Source organism: Sinocyclocheilus grahami, unplaced genomic scaffold (genome assembly GCF_001515645.1).
Source record: "Sinocyclocheilus grahami isolate Dianchi unplaced genomic scaffold, SAMN03320097.WGS_v1.1 scaffold241.1, whole genome shotgun sequence".
NCBI lineage: Eukaryota > Metazoa > Chordata > Actinopteri > Cypriniformes > Cyprinidae > Sinocyclocheilus > Sinocyclocheilus grahami.
This window is the reverse complement of record NW_015505420.1, coordinates 118,322-139,849: the sequence shown is the minus strand read 5'-3', so window position 1 is coordinate 139,849 and position 21,528 is coordinate 118,322. Positions and strand designations below refer to the sequence as shown.

The 21,528-nt window shown below is 42.5% G+C and overlaps 1 protein-coding gene and 1 long non-coding RNA gene across 6 annotated transcripts in view; one reads left to right on the top strand and one right to left on the bottom strand.

The window, feature by feature from the left end:
• Positions 1–19,875, top strand: part of LOC107597929 (uncharacterized) — a 24,143-nt gene extending 4,268 nt beyond the window's left edge. Inside the window, exon 3 of the long non-coding RNA XR_001610507.1 lies at positions 19,858–19,875. This is a non-coding gene — a long non-coding RNA (uncharacterized lncRNA). The remainder of the gene's footprint in view (positions 1–19,857) is intronic.
• The window catches only part of LOC107597926 (mediator of RNA polymerase II transcription subunit 13-like), a 57,711-nt gene that overhangs the window by 7,156 nt on the left and 29,027 nt on the right, over positions 1–21,528 (bottom strand). The window contains exons 3-23 of one of the 5 annotated variants that reach the window (XM_016289125.1): positions 20,130–20,214; positions 19,575–19,658; positions 19,104–19,243; positions 17,021–17,215; positions 16,797–16,934; positions 13,807–13,954; positions 13,640–13,699; positions 12,305–12,883; positions 9,966–10,173; positions 9,348–9,426; positions 9,151–9,266; positions 8,010–8,109; positions 7,723–7,931; positions 7,124–7,293; positions 6,005–6,888; positions 5,226–5,405; positions 4,915–5,138; positions 3,075–3,258; positions 2,023–2,248; positions 1,262–1,496; positions 990–1,178 (exon numbers count right to left, since the gene is read on the bottom strand). In XM_016289125.1, the coding sequence (XP_016144611.1) occupies positions 990–1,178; positions 1,262–1,496; positions 2,023–2,248; positions 3,075–3,258; positions 4,915–5,138; positions 5,226–5,405; positions 6,005–6,888; positions 7,124–7,293; positions 7,723–7,931; positions 8,010–8,109; positions 9,151–9,266; positions 9,348–9,426; positions 9,966–10,173; positions 12,305–12,883; positions 13,640–13,699; positions 13,807–13,954; positions 16,797–16,934; positions 17,021–17,215; positions 19,104–19,243; positions 19,575–19,658; positions 20,130–20,214 (4,433 nt within the window). Of the gene's footprint in view, positions 1–952; positions 1,179–1,261; positions 1,497–2,022; positions 2,249–3,074; positions 3,259–4,914; positions 5,139–5,225; positions 5,406–6,004; positions 6,889–7,123; positions 7,294–7,722; positions 7,932–8,009; positions 8,110–9,150; positions 9,267–9,347; positions 9,427–9,965; positions 10,174–12,304; positions 12,884–13,639; positions 13,700–13,806; positions 13,955–16,796; positions 16,935–17,020; positions 17,216–19,103; positions 19,244–19,574; positions 19,659–20,129; positions 20,215–21,528 lie in introns of all 5 variants that reach the window. The other 4 variants (XM_016289126.1, XM_016289127.1, XM_016289128.1 and 1 more) reach the window with 4 other exon arrangements.

Here is a 21,528-nt window from a genome sequence, read left to right as displayed (position 1 = left end):
TTTTGTTCTTTGATTAACATTAATGACAGGCAGCACGTTTATTAGGCTGCTGTCTCTTTAACACTGAACGCAAGCAGATCTAAAAATACTGTACATGTGTGTTTTCTTTCTCATCTGTTTACGTTCACGTAAGACAAAAACGGCTGTGTTTATGATGATATACTGACGTAGTTTTCTGCATATTGGTCGACAAATATGAAAGAAGTCAGTTTCGGCCCAGAACAACCTTTTCTACAGTGGAAATACACGGAACGGTTCGAGAACGGACACAAACTGGGAACCCGTACCGCGACCTCTGTTCTCTGTGCTCACGCTTGCGCTTCGTGTGTGCTGCACGCAAACAGGGTGCAAGTTCTTTCCGTTCCTGCACTTAAATAGTTTTTAATCACATTAAAATGCGAACGTAAGATTCGTTAAGCAGAATCGAAATGCACGCGTCTTATCGAATACCCGGTTCTTGGAAATTTGGAACCGGTTCTAAAATGGAACCGGTTTTCGATACCCAACCCTAATAGTCATGTTTTTTATGATCATTGTACAAGAAGATTATTTAAATGAACTAATTGCTAACTAATTTGTTTGTCGATGTAAATATGCACTAGACAAGTGTTTCTCAACCGTTCCTGAAGCCCCTTGAAAGTATTCAGTGTCAGGGGCTCCAGGAACCGGGTTGAGAAACACTGTGCTAGACGGACGTGTTTAACAAGTCTTCAGCAGTGTCTCACTTCTGTTTTATCCCACTGCCCTGTTTCTCGTGATTTTGTGGATAAAAGCAACTTAATGAATAAATGTCAACGCAGAGCACAAAAAAAGAAAGAGGTATCGCTCAATCAAAGCCACATCATAGCATGTGCTTACACACACACACACACCATGGTGAGCGCATGCAGTCTATACAGCTCCCTTTCTTATGACGAGAGTGATTTAATGTTTTTGCATCACAACACGTAACTCCCATCCAGTGCAGATAGAGTATAATCAAGCGTGACCTCTGGGCTCTTGAGCGCTGACTGTACGGTGGATGCGGGGCCGAATCCGGTGAGGGACCTGATGTGCGTCTGTCTGGGTAACAGACGGCGGCTCTGTGAGTATGTGGAAAAAGCCAGCGATCGCAGGTGCTGCAGGTACTCAGGACTCTCTCCGCTGGCCGGCTGCAACAGATGCTGACACGGCAACACCTGCAAATCAAAGTTAACCACTGATACGCCACAAACGATTCATGAAAGACACGAGTCATTAGTGAGGATGAATCTGTCCTGACCTGTAGCACTAGCGCAGGCTGAATGCTCTCTGGCAGTGCACTCAGCATATCTGTGTAGCAGCGCAGCAGTGCAAAAAGCCACATGCTGCCCACATCCCCGTCCTCTTCATCTCCTGACCCCGCCCCCGAGCACAGGAAGGGATCCACCACATAAAGCACGATGGCTGGTGGGTGGGCGTGGCTGTCCGCTGACTCCGCCCCTGTAGGAATGCCAATCCGGTCCCTCTCTGCTGAGCTATAACAACAATGACATTAATCTCTAACTGCAATAATTAGTAACTAAGAACAGTAATGAAAAAGGATGATAATGATTAAACAAGTTGGGACATTATACTGTATATACATTTGAAAATTGTACATCACACTTGAAAATGATTCTGCTGAACATTTCGAAAAATTTACAAATGTGGGGTTTTCAACAAATTTACTGCTACTGGCCTTAAAGCGCTGCATTATTCCAACCCTGGCACAATTTATCTAACTCTAATTTAAATATAACCGAGATAAATTAGTAAATTCTCGTAGTATCACTCAGTAATGTTACAGTAAATCAGTAACTCACACCACATTTGGGTTAGGGGGATCCATGAAACATAATAGTAAAATCTATCAAATAATGTGAGTATGCAGTATGCTGGTAATTATATCAGTAGTCAGTCATGGGACACACATGAATTACACCAGTTCTCACAGCATGACATTCTTTACTACAGTTAGAGACTGAAGTTGTTGGCGCTCTGTGCTGTAGAGTGACATCTCACCTCTCGGTGCTCTCTGCTGAAGGTGTGGTGTTTGAGTCGCCCGTTTCTGCACCGCTGGACTGGCATGTGGCACCGCAGGTGGGGTTAGGGGTGTTTCCTGAGTTGCTGTCTCTATCAGCGGATACAGGCTGGGTGGATGTTGGTGGGGTGAGAGGTACAGAAGCGGGTGGAGGCTTCGGAGGGAGGAGGAGGCCACTGTCCAGAATCAGGGTGGAGAGCTGCGGCCCTGAAAAAGTGCAGTGTCACTTTAAACTACACACTGTAGACCTAGTGTTCCTGTTGAAAAAACAGCATATGCTTGTAGGTACTGTATGTTTTGGCAGCTGGTTTGAGCTGGACCTTAGTTGGTCATGAGCTTCATGTCATTAAGCTGGTTATAAGCTGGTGCTGAGCTGGTTATGTGCTGGTCCTAAGCTAACTAGCTCCTGCTCAGGACCAGCTTACAACAGCTCATGACCAACTAAGGACCAGCTTAAACCGGTTCAAACCAGCTGCCATGCTTCAAAACATACCTAACCAGCATATGCTGTTTTTTTTAACAGGGGTGTCCAATCCTGCTCCTAGAGGGCCAATGTCCAGCAGATTTTAGCTCCACCCTGCACCAGAACACCTGCCTGGAAGTTTCCAGTAACCCTGAAGGCGTTGACTATCTGGTTCAGATGTATTTAATTAGGCTTAAAGCTGATCTTTTTGGGACAATGGCTCCCCAGGAGCAGGATTGGATTGTAGACCTTCTGATTTTGTTACCATGTTCAAGTTACCATGAAATTGCAGGTGAACAAACTGCATCAGACCCTAGTAGTAACACCACTGGTATCTGTGCTGGAATGCAGACGTGTGAACGAGTGTGTATGTAGCATGTGTCATAGTGAAGCGGTCGAAAGTGTTGTTTGTTTGAGGAGAATGTTGCTCCAGGACTAACAGAAGAAGTTGATCCAAGAACACATCCTACTTGGCCAAATCATGGTCACCTTTATGGCACAGAGCACTGGCACAACGATTGGTGATTCACTCCAATGAAACAGGAACAGAATAACAGGAGGGCTTCCTACCAAGTGTGTGTCTGCAGATGTGTTTGTAGAGTTTGAGTTTGTTGAGGTTTTCCTCCTGTTGTCCAGCCCAGAGCCCTGAGAGCCACTGATCATCTGTCTCCTCCTCACACTCCACTGATCCCACTGGGACAATCCCATCTCTGGACACCCGTGCTAGTGGACGGTGTTTCCCAAGCCGACACGTCTGTGTGAAAGAGGAGCAAAAGAGAGTGTCTGTGTGAAAGAGTTGACAGACCTCATTAAATCTTTTGATGGACAGTTTGCTTTTACTGCATGGAGGTATTTGATTGGACAACAATTTGTAAACTTGAGTGCAAGGTAAGTCCTCAACATTTTCTGTTTTCCCAAAAGAAAGGGTTTGTCAACTTTTAGGAGTTTAGGAGTTCACTAGCATTAAGAGGACCTATATGCTAAACCCAAAAGTAGCATACATTTTTGCAGCATACATGTTTTGTGTACCTAAAGATTTATGTATTTGAGCAATTTTTTCAGTCTCAGCAACTTTTCTTTTAAACTCAGGACGAATCTAAATTACTCTGCACCTGCTTCATGAGATAACTGCAATTATTTCTCAAGAGCAATTTTTGAATGGAATTCACAAATAATACAGCTAAAATTGTACTTGTAAGGATATGTACACACAGAGGCAGGGCCGTTTCTAGCCAATTTGACGCCCTAGGCGAAATATATATATATATATATAAAATTATTTTCAGACACTAGTTGCTTGTCACATTCAAACTGGCAAAAAAAAGTGTTACCTTGCCAAAGCACTGACAGAGCCCACTGATGTAATGGCGTTATTGAGCGCTCCAAATTATTGGGGTCGATTCAACCCGCAAATTTGAATTTGTAATTTTATAAAATCCTTAAAAAGAGTTTTTGTTTTAATTATTTAGTTTTAAAGTAGTAATTTAAAGCTTTCTATAGATATATTTAGCAAGTCTGTGAGGCAAGTATTCACTGAGTTTCAGTTCATCATTGTGAAGCGCTCTTGGCAGAAATTGCAGAAAGCCCATCCTGTATGTATCCTTTATTTTATAAAAGGACAATGTTTTGTTGATATTGTGAGTGCACACAAATAAAAGTAGACCCTTTACAGTTCCGAGTGATGTATTACTCTTACCTTTATGAGCATAAATGATGGCAAATTTTAGGTTGTTTCCAATGCAAGTGATCGCGCCGGCGCCCCCATGTCCTGTAAAGCGCGCTTTAGCTCTCCGCACAAACGATTCGATATGCGTCTAATAGCGCACATTTATATAGGTTAAACATTTAAACTAACATTGTGATATGCTTGAACTGTTTTATATCTATAGATTATATTTTAGGCAAGTCGTGATGATTTGAGAAGGCTAAATTGGTCAAACATAGGCTATGATCAACTCACTGTCTGCCGCTGGCCGCTTGGTCGTTACTCGGGCCAAGAATTCTGATGAGCTGTCGGACAAGGACCGGGCTAGGGCCTGAGCGTCTCAGGCCAGGTCCAGGCTAGGCCTATATTTGAGGCCCGTGCAGGGCTCTAAACTGCATAACTGAACATAGATTAAGGAACACTAATCCTGCTCCTGGAGGGCCACTGTCCCGCAAAGTTTAGCGCCAACCCTAATTAAACACACCTGAACTAGCTAATCATGGTCTTCAGGATTATTAAAAACATCCAGGCAGGTATGCTGGTTAAGTCAAACTCTGCATGGGAGGGATGCTGGCCCTCCAGAAGCAGGAGTGGACACCCCTGACATGGATGAAACAAAAAGTGCCTCTAATTGAAGAATCCCTCATTTACATAAGGAAGATACATGTCTAAGCAGGTTAGAACGTGCGAGTGATAATGATATACCTCATAGACAGCACTGAGCTCCTGGAAGAAAGCTTTGGCACTGCTGAGCAGGGCGTCATAATTGGGACACAGCACAAGGAAGGCCACATCCCTCTGACCTCCATACGGCTCCAGCAGAAACTTCTCCCAGAAGGGAAGAGCAAGTGGAGACAGAGCCAGAAAATCTCGATCGTATCCGAGTAGCACGCTGGGGATCGGCAGAGGCTCTGGGGATTCCTCAGAACCTGACCGTTGGAAACAGATGCTTAATTGCAACAAGATTTCAAGATCAGAGTGAAAAAATTTTTTTTGTAAATATGAAGAATACTCACCATAAGAACCTCGTCCAGCCATCTTATGGAACTGCTGCCATGTGAGAGGACCCTGAACATGCTGGATATTCTCCCAACTCCTGCCCGACCTCTTCTTCTGGATCGCATCCTGCAGGAATGGCTGGAGGGACAGCAGCATCCGCACCACATCTTGAGAGGACAGCTTGCTGATGTCCAACACTGAGGAAATGCAAGGAGAACAGATGTGTCAATAAGAACACACTGCGATAAACTGGAGTGTTCGGAGCGGTTGCCAGGTCGTTTCTTGTCTGGTTGTCATGGTGTTTTGAGATTTTTTTTGGTGTGTTGCTATGTAGTTGCTTTAGCAGGGATGGGCCATTTCAATCCTGGAAGGACGACTGGCTTGCAGAGTTCAGCTTCAATCCTACAGAAACACACCTCTGCTTGTAATTTTCAAGCAATCCTGAAGAGTTTGGTTGGATTTCTCAGTTGTGTTTGATTAGGGATAGAACTCTGCAGGACAGTGGACCAGTAGGACTGGAGTTGCCCATCCCTGTGCTAGAGTGTTCTGGGTGGTTGCCAGAGCATTGAAATGTGGGTGATAAGTCTTTTAAGTGGTTGTTAAGATGCTGCTGTGTGGCTGCTAGGGTATTCTGGGTAGCTGTTATGTGGTTGCAATGTTTTCTGGGTGCTTGTTTTTAGTTGCACTGCTATGCAACTGATTTGGCTTTCCAAGGTCTTCTGAATGAGGGTTATAAGTCAAGCATGATATTCTGGTCTCTAGATATGGCTTGATTCCTGTCTTTTAAGAGCCTTACCATTGGTCTGTGGCCAGGTGTGCAGTGCGTTGCTCCTCACTGTAGCCTGTTCCACCTTTCCTCCAGCTGCGTTGTCCACATACTGCAGTCCCTGCATCAGCGCATTATAACACTCCACACATGCATCGCTGCTGTCCACCCATAGCCTGTCCGCTGCCCAGCTCTGCAATAGTGCGCCCTGGCGGCCATGACAGGAACAGCTGGGTGATTTGTGCAGGGAGGTCAGGGATGTGATTGGCTGAGAGCACTGCTCTTGTAGCAGAGCGATCACTGAGGCAGGCATCTGTTGCTCCTCAGCTTTTCGGCCAGGAGGGTCTCGCCTACACAGTGCCAGTCTCCTCTCTGCCGCCTGGCCTGCCTCAGAGCCACGGCCAAATATGTCCAGCTCATCCTCCAGGAAGAGGCCTGCCCCGTGCGCCAGCCTTCGGTTTACAATCGCGCTGAAGCCGCACATGCAGCGGTATTGGTCCTCACAGGTGGAGTCTGGGATATAGACACCAACATCCGCTCCTTTAACATTCATGTTACAGGCACAGATGCAGCAGCTGTCAAAGTTGCGGTCTTTGAAAATATTCAGGACCGAATCGGACAGCAGCAGTATAACATAGAGACTGTGCGCCTCGGGCAGCGGCGGTCCCGATACAGATGGCTCGACTGAGCTGAGCGGCACGCTGGTGGAGGGGGTTGATGCTGGTGAGCTGAGTTCAGTGCCGTCCTGCCTGACGGAGCCCTGCCCACTGGCCGCTCCCATGCCACGGGGGGTGCGAGGGGTCGGCACAGAGAAGCGAGAGGCGGACGGGGAGGGTAGGACGCTTGTGGTGGTGCCAGTGAAGGCGGCGCTCATGGTCATGGAAGTGTAGTCCTGCTCCAGAAGAGCACCGCTGCTGAAGAACATTCATGTGAGAGATTTTCACTGCAATGGCCAAAATGAATGTCAAATGTATTTTGTCAAAATGCAAAAACTTTTTTTCATAATAACCTTGGCCTTCATAAAAATCTTAATTAAATGCCAAAATAATTTCATCTTTTATTTCATATTTCACACATTGGATTGTGGGGTCAAATAGTACGCAGACATTTCTTCATGCAATTTTTGAAATATTTGACATTTTGACTTACACGTATGCGTCTCTGCTGAAGGGATTTTGAGTGGTCGGGCAGTACTGCTCCATCTTGGTCATATCTGTCCAGGATGGTCTGTAGTAGCAGTGCTCAGGGATTTTAAGAGCAGACAAACACTGGCTAGGTAAGGAACGCAGTGGGGCGTACATGGAGCAACCAATCAGCGGCTGGACAGAGGACAAATGGGACGCAAATGAATAATCATAGACATGGAAACAAAATAAATGGGTAGAACCGTGGTTAGCATGAAACAGGGTTTAACTGGTCAAGCTGCCCGCTATACTAGCTATATTATATGTCTGTCTGTAAAACCTTTATTCCTTTCAAACTTCAAGGCTTCAACATTTTAAACTTTCAGGCAAGGGTTTGTCAAAGCAACACTGACGTTTGCTGTGATTAACTTTTTTATTTTCCCATTATATTTCATCACCGTGTTTTCAGCTAAATCATTGTTAAAGCTCATCAGTGTCAGTATTCAGACATCATGTTTGAAGTCGCTGCTGAAGCAGCACACAGACATGAGGCCCAGAAGAGTTTTTATTTTTATTTATCTTATCAAAGTGAACTCATTTTGGTGCACATGGAGCAAAACGCACAAGTACATCCTCGGTCATGTCTTCCTCCGTGTCCATTTTGAAGTCCATGATCTGGCTGTTGGACTGAGAGCAGCTGGGCTGATCATGAGCCGCTGCGGGGCCGGCCGGCTCTTGACTGGGGGTGTCGCGGTACGTCATAATGGGAGAGAAGGCGGCGTGCTGCTCTAGAGACGGAGGTGTAGGGAACATGCGCTGGAGCTCTGCTACTGCTGAGAAGACACATCCATACACTGTTAGGGATGATAGTTCTCCTGGTATCTGCTGATCTGTAGTGCTGCTGAACTTACTTGAGGGATACGGCACTGGAGCTCTCCCCTCAAACCCTTGTGGGCGCTCCTCTGCTGCCACAGACCCGGACTTGGCTGACTGCTGGTTCGGATATGTGCTCTGGTTTGGGTACATGGAGAAACGTTCCTGAATCTTGCCACACTTGAGACATTTTAGAATACTGATGGCCAGGTCAGTGTTTACCAAAAGCATCGTAAGTCTAGATCATTGTGAGCGTTAGTTTCTACATCTACTTAGGCTTTTGGGAAACACAGCTCAGGGTGATAAATCGGCTGACATTGGCTTAATTGCTGGAGTTCTAAACTAGGAGAATGAGGTGAAGTTATTGGAAGAGTTTGAGAAGCCATAATACTATTCCCAAACACCATAGAGTGTCAATAGCTGACAACTGTATTATATTTAGTAGTTAAATCTCTTATCACTAAACCTCTACTCTTAAGAGTATAAAGTACAGGGAGACTTCAGATATAAAAATACTGAATGGTCAACTAACATTTACTATTAAGATAGCAGAATGTGTGGGAATCCTAATATGGCAGCACTGCTTTGACCAGTGTTGAGGAAAGTTACTAATTCATTACAATATTGTGTTACTCAATGAAAAAGTAACTTACTGCATTACTTAGTTACTTTTTATAGAAAATATAATGCATTACATTACTTTTGTGATACGTTTTGTCACCTGGCTGGGCTTGCTTATTTTTTTTATTTTTTTTTTTATAACAAAAAATCCAAAAGTTATATTTTTGGCAACTGTAAAGGTCCTTTCACACCAAAAGTGAAATTAATAAGCTTCAGGCTGAAGGAAGTGCCTCTGGTGTGCACCTCACTCCCAATTTCTCTCAACACAGGGACAGGAGAGATGACAGTGAATAAATGAGAAAACAAAGTAACTTGCATTACTTATTTGAAAAAAATAACTCTGATATTTCACTGTAAAATTAAAAGTAATGTGTTTCTTTACTTGTTAATTGAAAAAGAAATCTGATCTACATTACTTGTAATGTGTTACTGGTCATGATGTCACAAGCAATCCCGTTGTTTATTTATTTGTTTATCAGGTTTGTCTATTCCAGCACGTTAATGTGCACAATTCAGAGGATGCATTCACAGCCCTTTCAAGAAGTTTCAATATCTCACCGCTAGCTCATCTTCCTCCGCCTCATTCTCCAGGTCAGAGATGAGCACAATGAGAACCTTTTCTCTGGTCAAGGGAGGGTTTACTTTGGCATCTGATTCATCTAGATTTGACTCTTCTGAACAGGACAGACAGGGTGAGTGACATCAGATTTAGTCAGTTATTTGTCGTATATCTCAGTGACGGAGCATGAACTGACCTGGCTTTGGGGCTGAACTAAAGATGGACATGGCGTCTTTCCCCTCAGGAACCACGCTGTTACCGTTCACTTCCTCTGACTGCACAACACAAGACAAACATGTTACAAAGAACTGTTTTCACATGAAACAAGCAACATAGCATCAACCCTACAGACAACTGACCTTGTGCATGTTAGACACAAAATATGTGAGAGTTTCCAAAATCTGCCGGTTTTAATCTTATGCCTGACTTCACACACTTTCAGTGGGTCAGAGGCATAGGTTTATCTCAGTGTTTACAAGTCGTATTTACAAAGAAATAGTTGCTCATTTGACAGAATCTTAGTGTAAGATATTTAGGGGTTTGTTTGAGTCACGTTGTGGCAAGCATCAAGCTCCTTAATACTTCTGGATTGAAGTGAATGCTTACATTTTTGTTTTTGTCTTTAGCTGTGGCATTGCTGAAATCACTACTGTGTCTTGCACTGTTCTGTGACCATTTTCAGATTTATCCATTTTTAATGGCTACAAAATTCAGTAAATGGTGGGTTGTCAATATATGTGCCTCTTCCTGTCTAAGTGGGCCAGAATGTTTAGCTATTGTACACTCTTAACAAAGCAATAAACTGCAGTTAAACCTTAGATTTGCGGCTTGGGTCTCGGCTCAGTCCTTTCAGCTTTTTGGTGGCAGGGAAGCTGTACTCAATGTCTCCCTCTTTGAAGTCATACGGATCATCGGCAGGATCGTCTGCTCCAACCTGTGGCAGTATGTCTCTCCTCACATGCTCCTCTGAGATCTTTAACCTCTTCTGCATCTGCGTGAACAGCCTGAGAGGAAGTCCAAGTCTTCATCAGTGAAGAAGAATAGTCGGCAAAAACCAAAAGTGAATGACAGAGATCATCGAACACTAAGAAGGATTGCGTTTAAACAACACGGAACTACTGCAGAGAGACTGCAAACCTCTGAAGATCCACAAAAACTGACCCTGAGAACTTCTCAAAGCAACATCCATGAAAGAGCTGCAACTGCTAAAACTTTTAATCACAGGCACCAATGCTAAAATGTGAAAAATATGGTGTGATGATCACAAAACCTGGACAGTAGTATTCTTCTAACATTGTTATGATTTTTCTGACTTCGAGAACCATTGTAGGGCTCCAGACCAACATTTGAGGACACCAGCACCAGTGCCATTAAGTTCTACAGAAGGTGGCACCAGCACCTGACAGTAAAGCACTCACATCAATCGCACATGTACATCTCGGAGATGTCTATTTGATGTCTGCATGTACATATGCAAGATGTATTTTTTTGTGTTTGCTCATCTGCAGTACGTCTCTAAGACGTTTCCAGTCAGATGTCAAATAGACATTTATTAGAATGCATGTAAAACTGCTTCTGAGACTACACAGCAGATGTTTCCCAGATCTTTAGCAGACATCTTACAGATGTACTTGTGCTGTCTGGGTAGTTGAGATGCAGATAGTATTAACTTTTATTACTGTCATTCATAATGTCTAAGTATAATTTAATAAATACAAAAAATATATATATTAGGGAGTGGAAATGGCTGATAAGCCTGTACTTCTCTGCAGCCATCTACTAGTGGTAATTTAATGTCTTTTTTTATTTTTAAATAAGTGTTTGATTTCCTACATTATGAAACTTTTAGTTTTATAAATGGGGGCAACCTATGAAGGATGAACAATTAATGTCATCATCACATTAAAAATAACTCAAATTCGGTAGTACTTAAAGCTTTGAAGTGCTGGGAAAAGTTGTGTGAAGCATTTAAAAACACTCGAAAACATTAGACCATTTCTGCCACAAGTTGTTCCTGTAGTTTTACTATGTTAAATCCATGGTGAATGGTGGTTATTTGGGTTTGTTGAACAATGTTTTTCCTGGTTTCCACATCAGTGGCGTTTGTTCTGATATCTGTAGCTTTAACAGAATTCTTTAACAGAATTTAAACAGATGTCACGGGGCGCGTCTAAGCCCAAAATCTGCGGGAAATATGCGGCAATTACGAAAATGTGCGAGCTCTTGCGAAAATTGCGGAGTTCAGCGATCGCAGAATCGCAAAATCCTGGAGGGACTGGTTAAAGGCAAATGGTGGTAAAACACCTTAATAAAGAAATATTGCCTAGTTTTGAGGTGTTCGCATTATTTTGTCCAACCCCTGTATGTGTTTGTATTCTCAGCGCCATAACAAGCAGCATTAGCTTTACTGATCAACAGTTTGAGCGAAGCATGCTGATCTGGCTAGTTAAGCAAAAACTAGGGCTGGACAATTAATCAAATATAATTTGAATTACGCTTGTGTCCTCCAAAGAAGACAAAAAATATTATTGTGCTGCATTCTGTTTTGCAGTGATGCTCTCGTTTGTCTCATTTTCCACTCCTTCCCTGTTGAAAAAACCAGCATATTCTGGTTAGGTATGTTTTGAAGCTGGGATGCTGGTTTGAGCTGGTCCTTTGCTGGTTTGAGCTGGTCCTTTGCTGGTTTAAGCTGGTTCTTTGCTGGTTTAAGCTGGTCCTTTGCTGGTTTATGCTGGTCATGTGCTGGTCGGACCAGCTTAGGACCAGCACATGACCAGCTAAGGACCAGCATAAACCAGCAAAGGACCAGCAAATGACCAACTTAAACCAGCTCAAACCTTCAGCATCCCAATTTCAAAACATACCTAACCAGCATATGCTTTACAGCAATGTGCTTCATTGAAAGCCCAAACTCACTCGCTACAAGTTTTTGGTAAAAGTTCAATAAATGCATGATGGAAGTCCATAAGTAATCGTGTTCATCATGATTATAATTTTTCCACAATCAAACAGCCCTAGTGAGAACTATCTATCTGAATAACACATTCATATTAATGACAGATATTTCTTCATCACGTATGTACATGTGCATGCTTCATGTCTGCATTGATGTCCTTGCATAAAGTGTGTTTCTGTCCTAACATGTGTTTGTACCTCTTCAGGGCGGCTCCTTCCTTCTGTGGCCGGTTCTCCTCAGAGTCGCAGCAAAGATCCGGAGGTTTAAATTCCATTTTATCTGCCATGGGAATCTTGTACCTTCTCCACCATTCGTTGGCAGCATCCTTTGTTCCTAGAGGCATCACGTACAGCACACTATCACTCGTCTCTACATGCATGGGTCCTGAAGGCCCCTCCAGACAGTCTGGGACCGCCACAGGGGTCTCCGTCAGCTCGGGGTCCTGTGTCCGTGGATGGGGGCTCAGCGTGGGCGGCAGTGGTGATCCAGGAGATTGAACGAGAGACTCGGGGGCTTTTCTAGTGACGGACTGAGGTCTGGAGTATTTGCAGTCTGACAGAGGATGGAGAGGAGCATCCAGAGGCATCAGGCTGAGCTCCGGCCCAGAGGAGAGCTGCTGATCCACACACACGCGGTGATGGAAGGGGGTCAGAGACACACGTCTGGGACCCTTCTCGGGTTTATCAGGCTTTTCGACTGACTTGTGTTTTTGGGTGGAGGGTGGAGGGATGGAGCCGGTGGATGAGCTTGTGCCGTTCATCTGCTGCTGCTTCAACCTACACCAGAAAGAGATCCAGACCTCAAAGAATAAGCATGCACACTGTAAAGAATGTTTACTGTCAAGAATCATGCTTTTATAGTTAAAGAAAGGTCAAACTCTGGAATATTATTTTGAGTATGATATTTGAAGTTATCAAATGTGATTTTGCATTGTTTTGAGGTCTGTGTTCTCAGAGATTCTCTGCATATCCACTGTGATTTGATGCGGTCTGGGACGATCAGTCTGAGATTAGCTGATGATTTGTAAGATTTCTGTATGTTTTATACTATTAATATACTGTTGAAATAGTTGAATACTGTGTCCATCTTTCAGCCAAGCACATCACTGATGCTCAAAGGTAAAGCAGACAAGATCGCTGGCCACAATCAAGAGGTCATATTCATATTCGTACAGAACCTGCATTGAGCAGAAGTGGATAAGAAGCAGGATGTTTTCATTATCGGTTGTCATTAAAATTAATGATCAATTAATTGGTTAATGGTTAAAGGGGTCATGCATTGAGAAATCAAATGTTTTGACATATGTGAGTTCATTGTACTATAAAGAAAAACATTGCAGTTTTCAGAAATCAAAACTTCCTTATTACTCCAAAAAAACACTTTCAAGCTTCAGTTGAGCAATTGCTTGTATGACTACTGAAAGCACTGCTTTACTGTGATTGGGAAGTCGGAAATCATCATAAATTGAGAGCCGCTGGACATGGACTTTATTAAGGAGAAAAGTTTGTCTGTGCTTTGATGAGGAGACTCACCTGGAGCAGCCACAAGGAACTCGCTCTCTCGGGCTGGAGAATCCCCACACAGATAGACTGCTGTTAGATTACACACGATAACAGACCACACCAATTAGTGTATTAACAGACAATCAATATGAACAGAAATAAACACACATCAGCAGCTCATGTCATGCAGTGCTCACTTGCACTGAAGAGGATTGACGTGACATTCCCTCCAGGCCTCATGGAGCATCTGATTCATCAGCTTCCTCCCAGAATGCTTTGGGCTGACGTTTGGAGCGTTCTCTTGGCTAGACAAACTGGAGATGGTCGTCTGATAGCCATTGTCTCCTACAGATGACAGTTCAAACACACTTCATTTACATTTTTGTCAGGAAGAAATGCTGTTGAATTTTAGAGATCAACAGGCATCTGAAGAGGATGACATCAGTCTGGAGCAGATTAACCTCTAACTACAGACTAACTGCACTTCACTGTGTAGCTTCTTTAGTAACAAACTCACTTTTCTAACTAGTAGTGTGTCCTCTGTGTGACTGGAGAGGTGCATCATGAGACATGTGAGACCGATGTTGCCAAACCATCAGATGTTTTCAGCATATACAGTCATGGCCAAAAGTTTTGGCAGTGACATAAATTTTGTGTTTTGCAGTTTGCTGCTTCAGTATATGTAAATAATTTTTCCACATATTTCTATGGTATACTGAAAAACAATGATAAGCATATGATAAGTTTTAAAGGCTTTTATTGGTAAAAAAAAGAGTCAATATTTACAGTGTTGACCCTTGTTCTTCATAACCTCTGCAATTTGCTCTGGCATGCTGGATATTAGCTTCTGGGCCAAATCCTGACTGATGGCGATCCATTCTTGCCTTATCAGTTCTCGGAGTTGATCACAATTTGTGGCCTTCTGCTTGTCCACTCACTTTTTGGTCTGACCACAGGTTCCACTGACCACAGGTTCTCTATGGGATTGAGATCCGAGGAGTCGCCTGGCCATGGATCCAAAATTTCAATGTAATGATCTTCGAGCCACTTCTTTATCACTCTTGCTTTGTGACATGGTGCTCCATCATGCTACCAGTCTTCTGCTGTCCAATCCATGTACTTCCTGCAGAATTTCAATCTGTCCATGATGTTTTTCTTGGAGAGAAGTGGCTTCTTTGCTGCCCTTCTTGACACCAGGTCGTTGTCCAAAAGTCTTGGCCTCACTGTGCGTGCAGATGCCCTCATACCAACCTGCTGCCATTCCTGAGCAAGCTCTGCACTGGTGGTGACACGATTCTGTAGCTGGCTCCACGGGAGGAGACCGTCCTGGCGCTTGCTGGACACTCTGGGACGTCCTGAAGACTTCTTCACTGCAGTCGAACCTCTCTCCTTGAAGTTCTTGATGATCCGGTAAATGGTTCTTTCAGGTGCAATATCCTTTGTAGCAATTTCCTTGCATGTAAGGCCATTTTGATGCAAAGCCATGATGGCTGCACGTGTTTCTTTGGAGGTAACCATTGCTAACAAGAACACAATGATTGGAAGCGCTTCTTCCCTCCTTTTATAGCAATCAGTCTGCTCTTACAATCTAATTAGTATGATAGTGATTCACCTGACTAGTACTCATTCACTCATTCACATGTGCTGCTGATATGATTAGCCAATTAATGTTAGCTGATCATTTTGTGTCAGGATCAAAAAACAGTGAAATTTGTTTTTTTTTTGTGAAAAGTTAATTTTTTGGCCAATGAAGCTTTTAGCAATTATTTAACATGCGTCTGATCACTCTACACAATAATCTAGAAAAAATGTGAATGAACACCACAACAGCTTTAGCAGCAAACTTTGCAAAACACAAAATGTATGTCACTGCCAAAACTTTTGGCCATGACTGTACAACTCATGCTTTCAAAATGTGTTTACACAGCAATGCCAAAGAAGAACGTCTCGGGTTACTTATGTAACCATGGTTCCCTGAGTAGGGAACGAGACACTGCGTCCTCTAGGGGTCGCTATGGGGAACGCCTCGTCGTGACTCGTATCGAACGATGTGTAGCTCCCGGCACCGATTTATACTGTAGTCGCACCGGTAGTGACGTCATGGCTGTCGCCGGCCAACGAGTTGGTGTTTTTTCAATGTATGCTTCAGATACGAGTCACGACGAGGCGTTCCCCATAGCGACCCCTAGAGGACGCAGTTCGAAGTTCCCATGAAAGGGAACCATTTTTCCTCAGTGTCAAGAACATTTTAATAATCTCAAAACCCTTTTTCCACTATAAAGAACTTTTTGTGCAATGGAAAGTCAAGTCACATTTATTTCTATAGCACTTTATACAATACGAAAGTGGCTTTACAGACAAAAACAAGAAAATAACAGAATCAATGATGCAAGCTTCATCAAATATGAGACAAATCCAAACTCTGCTGTGAAGAAGCTCTACAGAAGACAATAGTGTCCTTATTCAGATCAATTCATTTCAGTGTTGATTCAGTTCAGTTTAATAAGTGTCAATGGTGCAAAAATGCATTATGAAACAAAATTATTCAGCTTTAAGACAGAAGATAACAGTGTCATTATTCAGCTTCACGTTTTGTTCTCATCTGATCAGTGTCAGTGCTGTCAAATTGATGATATTACTGAATATTAAAGGGTTAGTTCACCCAAAAATGAAAATTAGCCCACAAATTACTCACCCTCAGGTCATCGTAGGTGTATATGACTTTCTTCTTTCAGACGAATCCAGTCGGAGTTATATAAAAAATAGTCTTTGATCTTTCAAGCTGTTTAATGCATCAGTCCAAAAGAAGTTAAATAAAAAGCGCCCATCCATAAAAAAAAAAGTGTCTCACACGGCCCTCGCTTTTTGTTTAACTTCTTTTGGACTGATGCATGCAACACCCGCTGAGTGGCATTAAACAGCTTGAAAGTTCAAAGACAATTTTTAATATAACTCCGACTGGATTCGTCTGAAAGAAGAAAGTCATATACACCTAGGATGACTTGAGGGTAGGTCATTTGTGGGCTAATTTTCATTTTTTCATTTTATACATTTTAAGTGTATATTAAGTGTTTAAATCCCAAATGTTTCATGGATTTTAAAAGGTTCTTCATGGAACCACAGATGCCAATGAAGAAGCTTTATTTGTAAGAGTGTACAACACTAGAAGATGTTTTGGGAGTGTTACCTGAGCAGGGCCGTCCCGGTGAGGTGGGGGGTGTGAGGGGCGTCCCGTAGCTGGAAGAATCTCTGAGCAACACCTGTGCAAGTGCATCACTCTGAGCCACCAGAACTAAGGCTTCTGGGTAAACCATCCGCACTCCTCCTAAACACAAACACACACACACAGATGTGAGGTCTCTCACAACACCGACACACACAATTACACTTGTGTTGTTATGAACTGCTGACCTACGATGACCTCGAGTGCAACATAACTGTGAGGGTCAAAGGTCAGGTCGCCATCCTCGCCATTCGTCTCTCTGTGTTTCAGCACCATGGGGTAGAAATGACTCCAGTCCTCCATGAGTTTCTGCACCGCAGGGTCGCTCATCTTAAACGCCCGACCCATCAGCGTCCCGCACAGGCCGTACGGACTCAACACCACTACAACACACACACACACACACACACACACACACACATGAATCCAAAAGTCTGAGAGCAGTAGACCACTTTTGCATTATTTTCATAAAAAAATGCATTTTATTTTCATTATAAAACTTACAGCATGAGAAACTGTAAAAAAATTAGCCTACATGCTTTTTTACATTGCATTTTACAGAATATTTATGTCTGTCTTACTTTAATGGCAGCAGCACTGGAGGTACATGAACAAAACCTAATGATCATGTTCTCCTGCAGAATTTGAGATGATCCAAGAGTCTCAGAGGAAGAAAAACATCACACCATCCATACAAAGAGTCACATGATCGCTGACACTAATTTACTTAGATTTGATTAGTCAATAGTGCACAATCTCAAATATGTCTTATTCATTTTACATCATTACTTGTTGTTGGTTTAAAATGTTTAGACAAATATTTCTAGTGGTTTTTAATGAGAGGGCCATAGGATGACTTTCTAAATTTAGATTTTTTTAATTAATGTATTATGCCTAAATTAATAAATGATTAACATTTAGAAATTATCAAATTATTAAGCTTAATTTAGTAAACTATTAATTTAGTATCTTTATTAACTTAACATCTATATTAAATTATTATTGATATATTAAAATAGTCAGTTATGCTAAACAATGAATATATAAAAAATTTTGTAACTGCTTACACACAAAATCTTTACTTTTCACACAATTTTTGAAACCTGACACTCAAACACCAGAACCACACACCAAATCTGCAAAACCATACAATAATTCTTGGCCTATTTCATAAAATACTTTTTGCAAAACACAATGCACAATTATCTATGTAACACACAAATCTAACAGGAATTAATAATATGGCAAAGGTGTTTGCAAATGTTTGCTTTTGAGATTTGTTTGTGGTATTTTGAATGCAGTGCTTCATTTTGAAAGAGATGTGAGGAATTTTGCATTTTGTGTGTGCAATTTTTGGATTTGTGTGTAAAGTTTTGAAAAAAAGAGGCAAAGTTTTGAAAATGTGTGTAAAAAAAACTGTAAATTAATGAAACACTTAATGCTAATATATGTAGTAAAATATTGGTAACACTTTAGTATAGTGACCAATTCTCACTGTTAACTAGTTGCTTATTAGCATGCCTATTATTAACAAACTGGCTGTTTATTAATACTTATAAAGTTTATATTCTGCATGACCATACTCTACATCCCTAATCTTAGCCAATACCTAAACTTAACAACATTACTAACTATTAATTGTCATGGTTATGTTCTGTATGGTTTAGTTTTACCTGTGTTTCTGTTTCCTGATTTAGTTATGCATTAGTTGCTATGTTTTTTTTATTAAATAGCTCCACACCTGTTTCAGTTCTCCCTAATTACCTTTTCTAGCATTTAAGTCCTGTGTTTTGCTTTAGTTCCTCAGTTCTGGTATTAATGTTGCTTGTGTTGGTTTTCTGTGATCTTCCTGTGGATATGTTATTAAAGGAAACTAGTTGTTTTTTTACTCCTGCATTGTGTGGTTTATGTAGCCAGCATGTGACAGAATGCCAGAACTCCAAGTAGAAAAATTGTTGGGTTTTTCATTAATTTCCTCTCTTGTCCTAGATGGATTTACCAGCTATCCAGCTTCTTTGCCTGGAACAGCAGGAACGTTCGCTGGAGGACCACACTAGGGACTTTTTAGATGTCGTGTGCCTTACTCATTTCCCTGACCACTCACCACACACACACACACACACACACACACACACACACACACACACACACACACACACACACACACACACACACACACACACACACACACACGCGCGTAACGCTCACCATCATGTATGATGCCGGTTCATGCAGCAATGCAGTGAATGCAGTGAGGATGATGGGACGAACCCTGCAGTGAGCGGCTCTGAGCCAGACGCACGTGCTCCTCTGTCACATGATACAGCGGCTGATGCTGTGAAACCTCCACGCTGGTGCACACGCTGCTGTCGCCATGCAGGAAGAACGAGAAGCAGCATGACAGGTGCTCACTGCACACACACACACACAGACAGACACAGAGAGAGAGAGAGCTAAACAGTCTGAAGTACATTATGTGAAACCACATGTGCATGTGTTCATCCCTGTATGAGCCTGCAGGGGGCGACAAACCCAAACACTCCTCAAACTCTCCTCCCTTAGCGTTCCTCAAATGCCCCTCAAACACTCATCTGGTGTGGCATCTGCTGCTGTGAAAGCATTTCCTCTGAGGAGTTTGTTGTGCGTTATTCACACTTTCATAATCAGAGATATTTAGAGTTTCACTTCTGCAGTCACACATGAAGAAAGGCTTGTAGATGAAGATGCTGGTTGGATGCTCACCTGCTGCTGAGGGGTTTCTCCTCAGTCTTGTGCGGCTTGACAAACCACTTCCCAATGCGAACAAAATCTTTATCCATCAAACATCTGGAAAATCAAACACATCAGCCATTCCAGGTTCATCAATTGAACAAATCAGTGAAGCTAATACTGTGTATAATGAGTAGGTGTGTGTGTGTGTAGAGTATGAACCATATACAGTATCAGTATGTGTACGGTATGAGCATGTACAGTATCAGTGTGTACGGTATGAGCAAGTACAGTATCTCTGTGTGTACATTATGAGTGTGTGTGTGTGTGTGTGAAGTATGAATGTGTGTACAGTATGAGCATGTACAATATGAATGCTAGTACAGTATGAACGTGTGGACATGTGTGTATAGTATGAGTGTGTGTGTGTGCAGTATTAATATGTACAGTATGAATGTGTGTACAGTGTGTGTACAGTATGAGCATGTACAATATGGATGTTTGTTCAGTATAAATGTGTGTACAATATGAACACCTGTACAGTAAGAGTGAGTGTACAGTATGAGCATGTACAGTATGAACACGTACCTCTCCAAGAGATTATGAATAGCCTTGAAAAGCAGTGTCCGGCACTCGTATGACAGGCCACATTCCCACAATCCCTCCTCCACCACTGTAAGACAATCCCACAACACAGAAGTTAATCACCACTATCTGTATTGTTACAAAACTACACACACAGAGCAGTGGATCTGAGGGTTATCGTGCGAGTTGCTCATCTGTCATCTCATCTTGTGAGCACTCAGACGCCCCTTCAGCAGCAGCACTCAGTGCCTGCTCTGAAGGGCACCTGAGGCCCCTGAACGACACAGAAACACATCAGATGCTCATATTCATACAAAACAAGAGGAAACATACAGCTGCAAAACAGTCATAACAGGACAAAACACACAGAAACATGAGATCCAAAACAAATGAAGAGGCATGTTTCTCCTCACTAAACCCTTTTCTGGGATGCTCTCGAAATGATTTTAACCAGCTGGTCTTGAGCTAATTCTGAGTGGATGTATGAAGTCCGTTCTCCTTGTGTTCACACTAACAAATGAACATGTTACACAAAGTTTGGCAACCAGAAAGACTTTTGTCTCAGTATATCTATTGCTTCATATTTTGAAAACTTCATTTTGTGATGTGTTTTGATTGAGATGTGTGCTTGTGCAATATTTATATAAAATATATGGTACTTGTTTTGATATATTTTGACATGTAATGGCAATGACATGTATACATTTCAAATCGGTGCTTTAAAGGGGTCATATGATGCGATTTCAATTTGTCCTTTCTCTTTGGAGTGTTACAAGCTCTTGGTGCATAAAGAAGATCTGTAAAGTTGCAAAGACTAAAGTCTCAAATCCAAAGAGATATTCTTCATAAAAGTTAAGAGTCAACCACGCCTACCTAAAACGGCTCGTTCTAACACGCCCCCACATGTCTACGTCACGATGTGGGAACGCCACCCAAATGTTCACGCAAAGAAAGAAGGCGTAACTTTTATTCTCGCTGTAGTATTATTGCTGCCGCCATGTCGTGAAGGCGCTGTGTGTTTTGTTGTGAAAGTGAAACTACTTTGTTTGGCCTTCCAAAAGAGGACGATATCCGCTTCGTCATGCCTAGAGCTGATCCATGCTGGTCGCTGAGGAAATACATCAACTTCGCGCTGTGGATCGCTGGATCGGCTTTCACCATGGACGAAGCGGAGTCCAGCCCGGGGTCGTCACATGTGGTTTCCACAAGCCCGCCGGCCGCTCCTTCGTCGAATCCGCCGGCCGTTCTTAAGCCCGCCGGCCATTCCTCACTCTAGGCCTCCGGCCGCCACTCACTCTATCACTCTCGTGTGTGACGCTGTGTGTTTCATTGTGAAAGCGAAACTACTTTGTTTGGTCTTCCAAAAGAGGACACAACTAGAAATCAGTGGTTAAGTTGTATT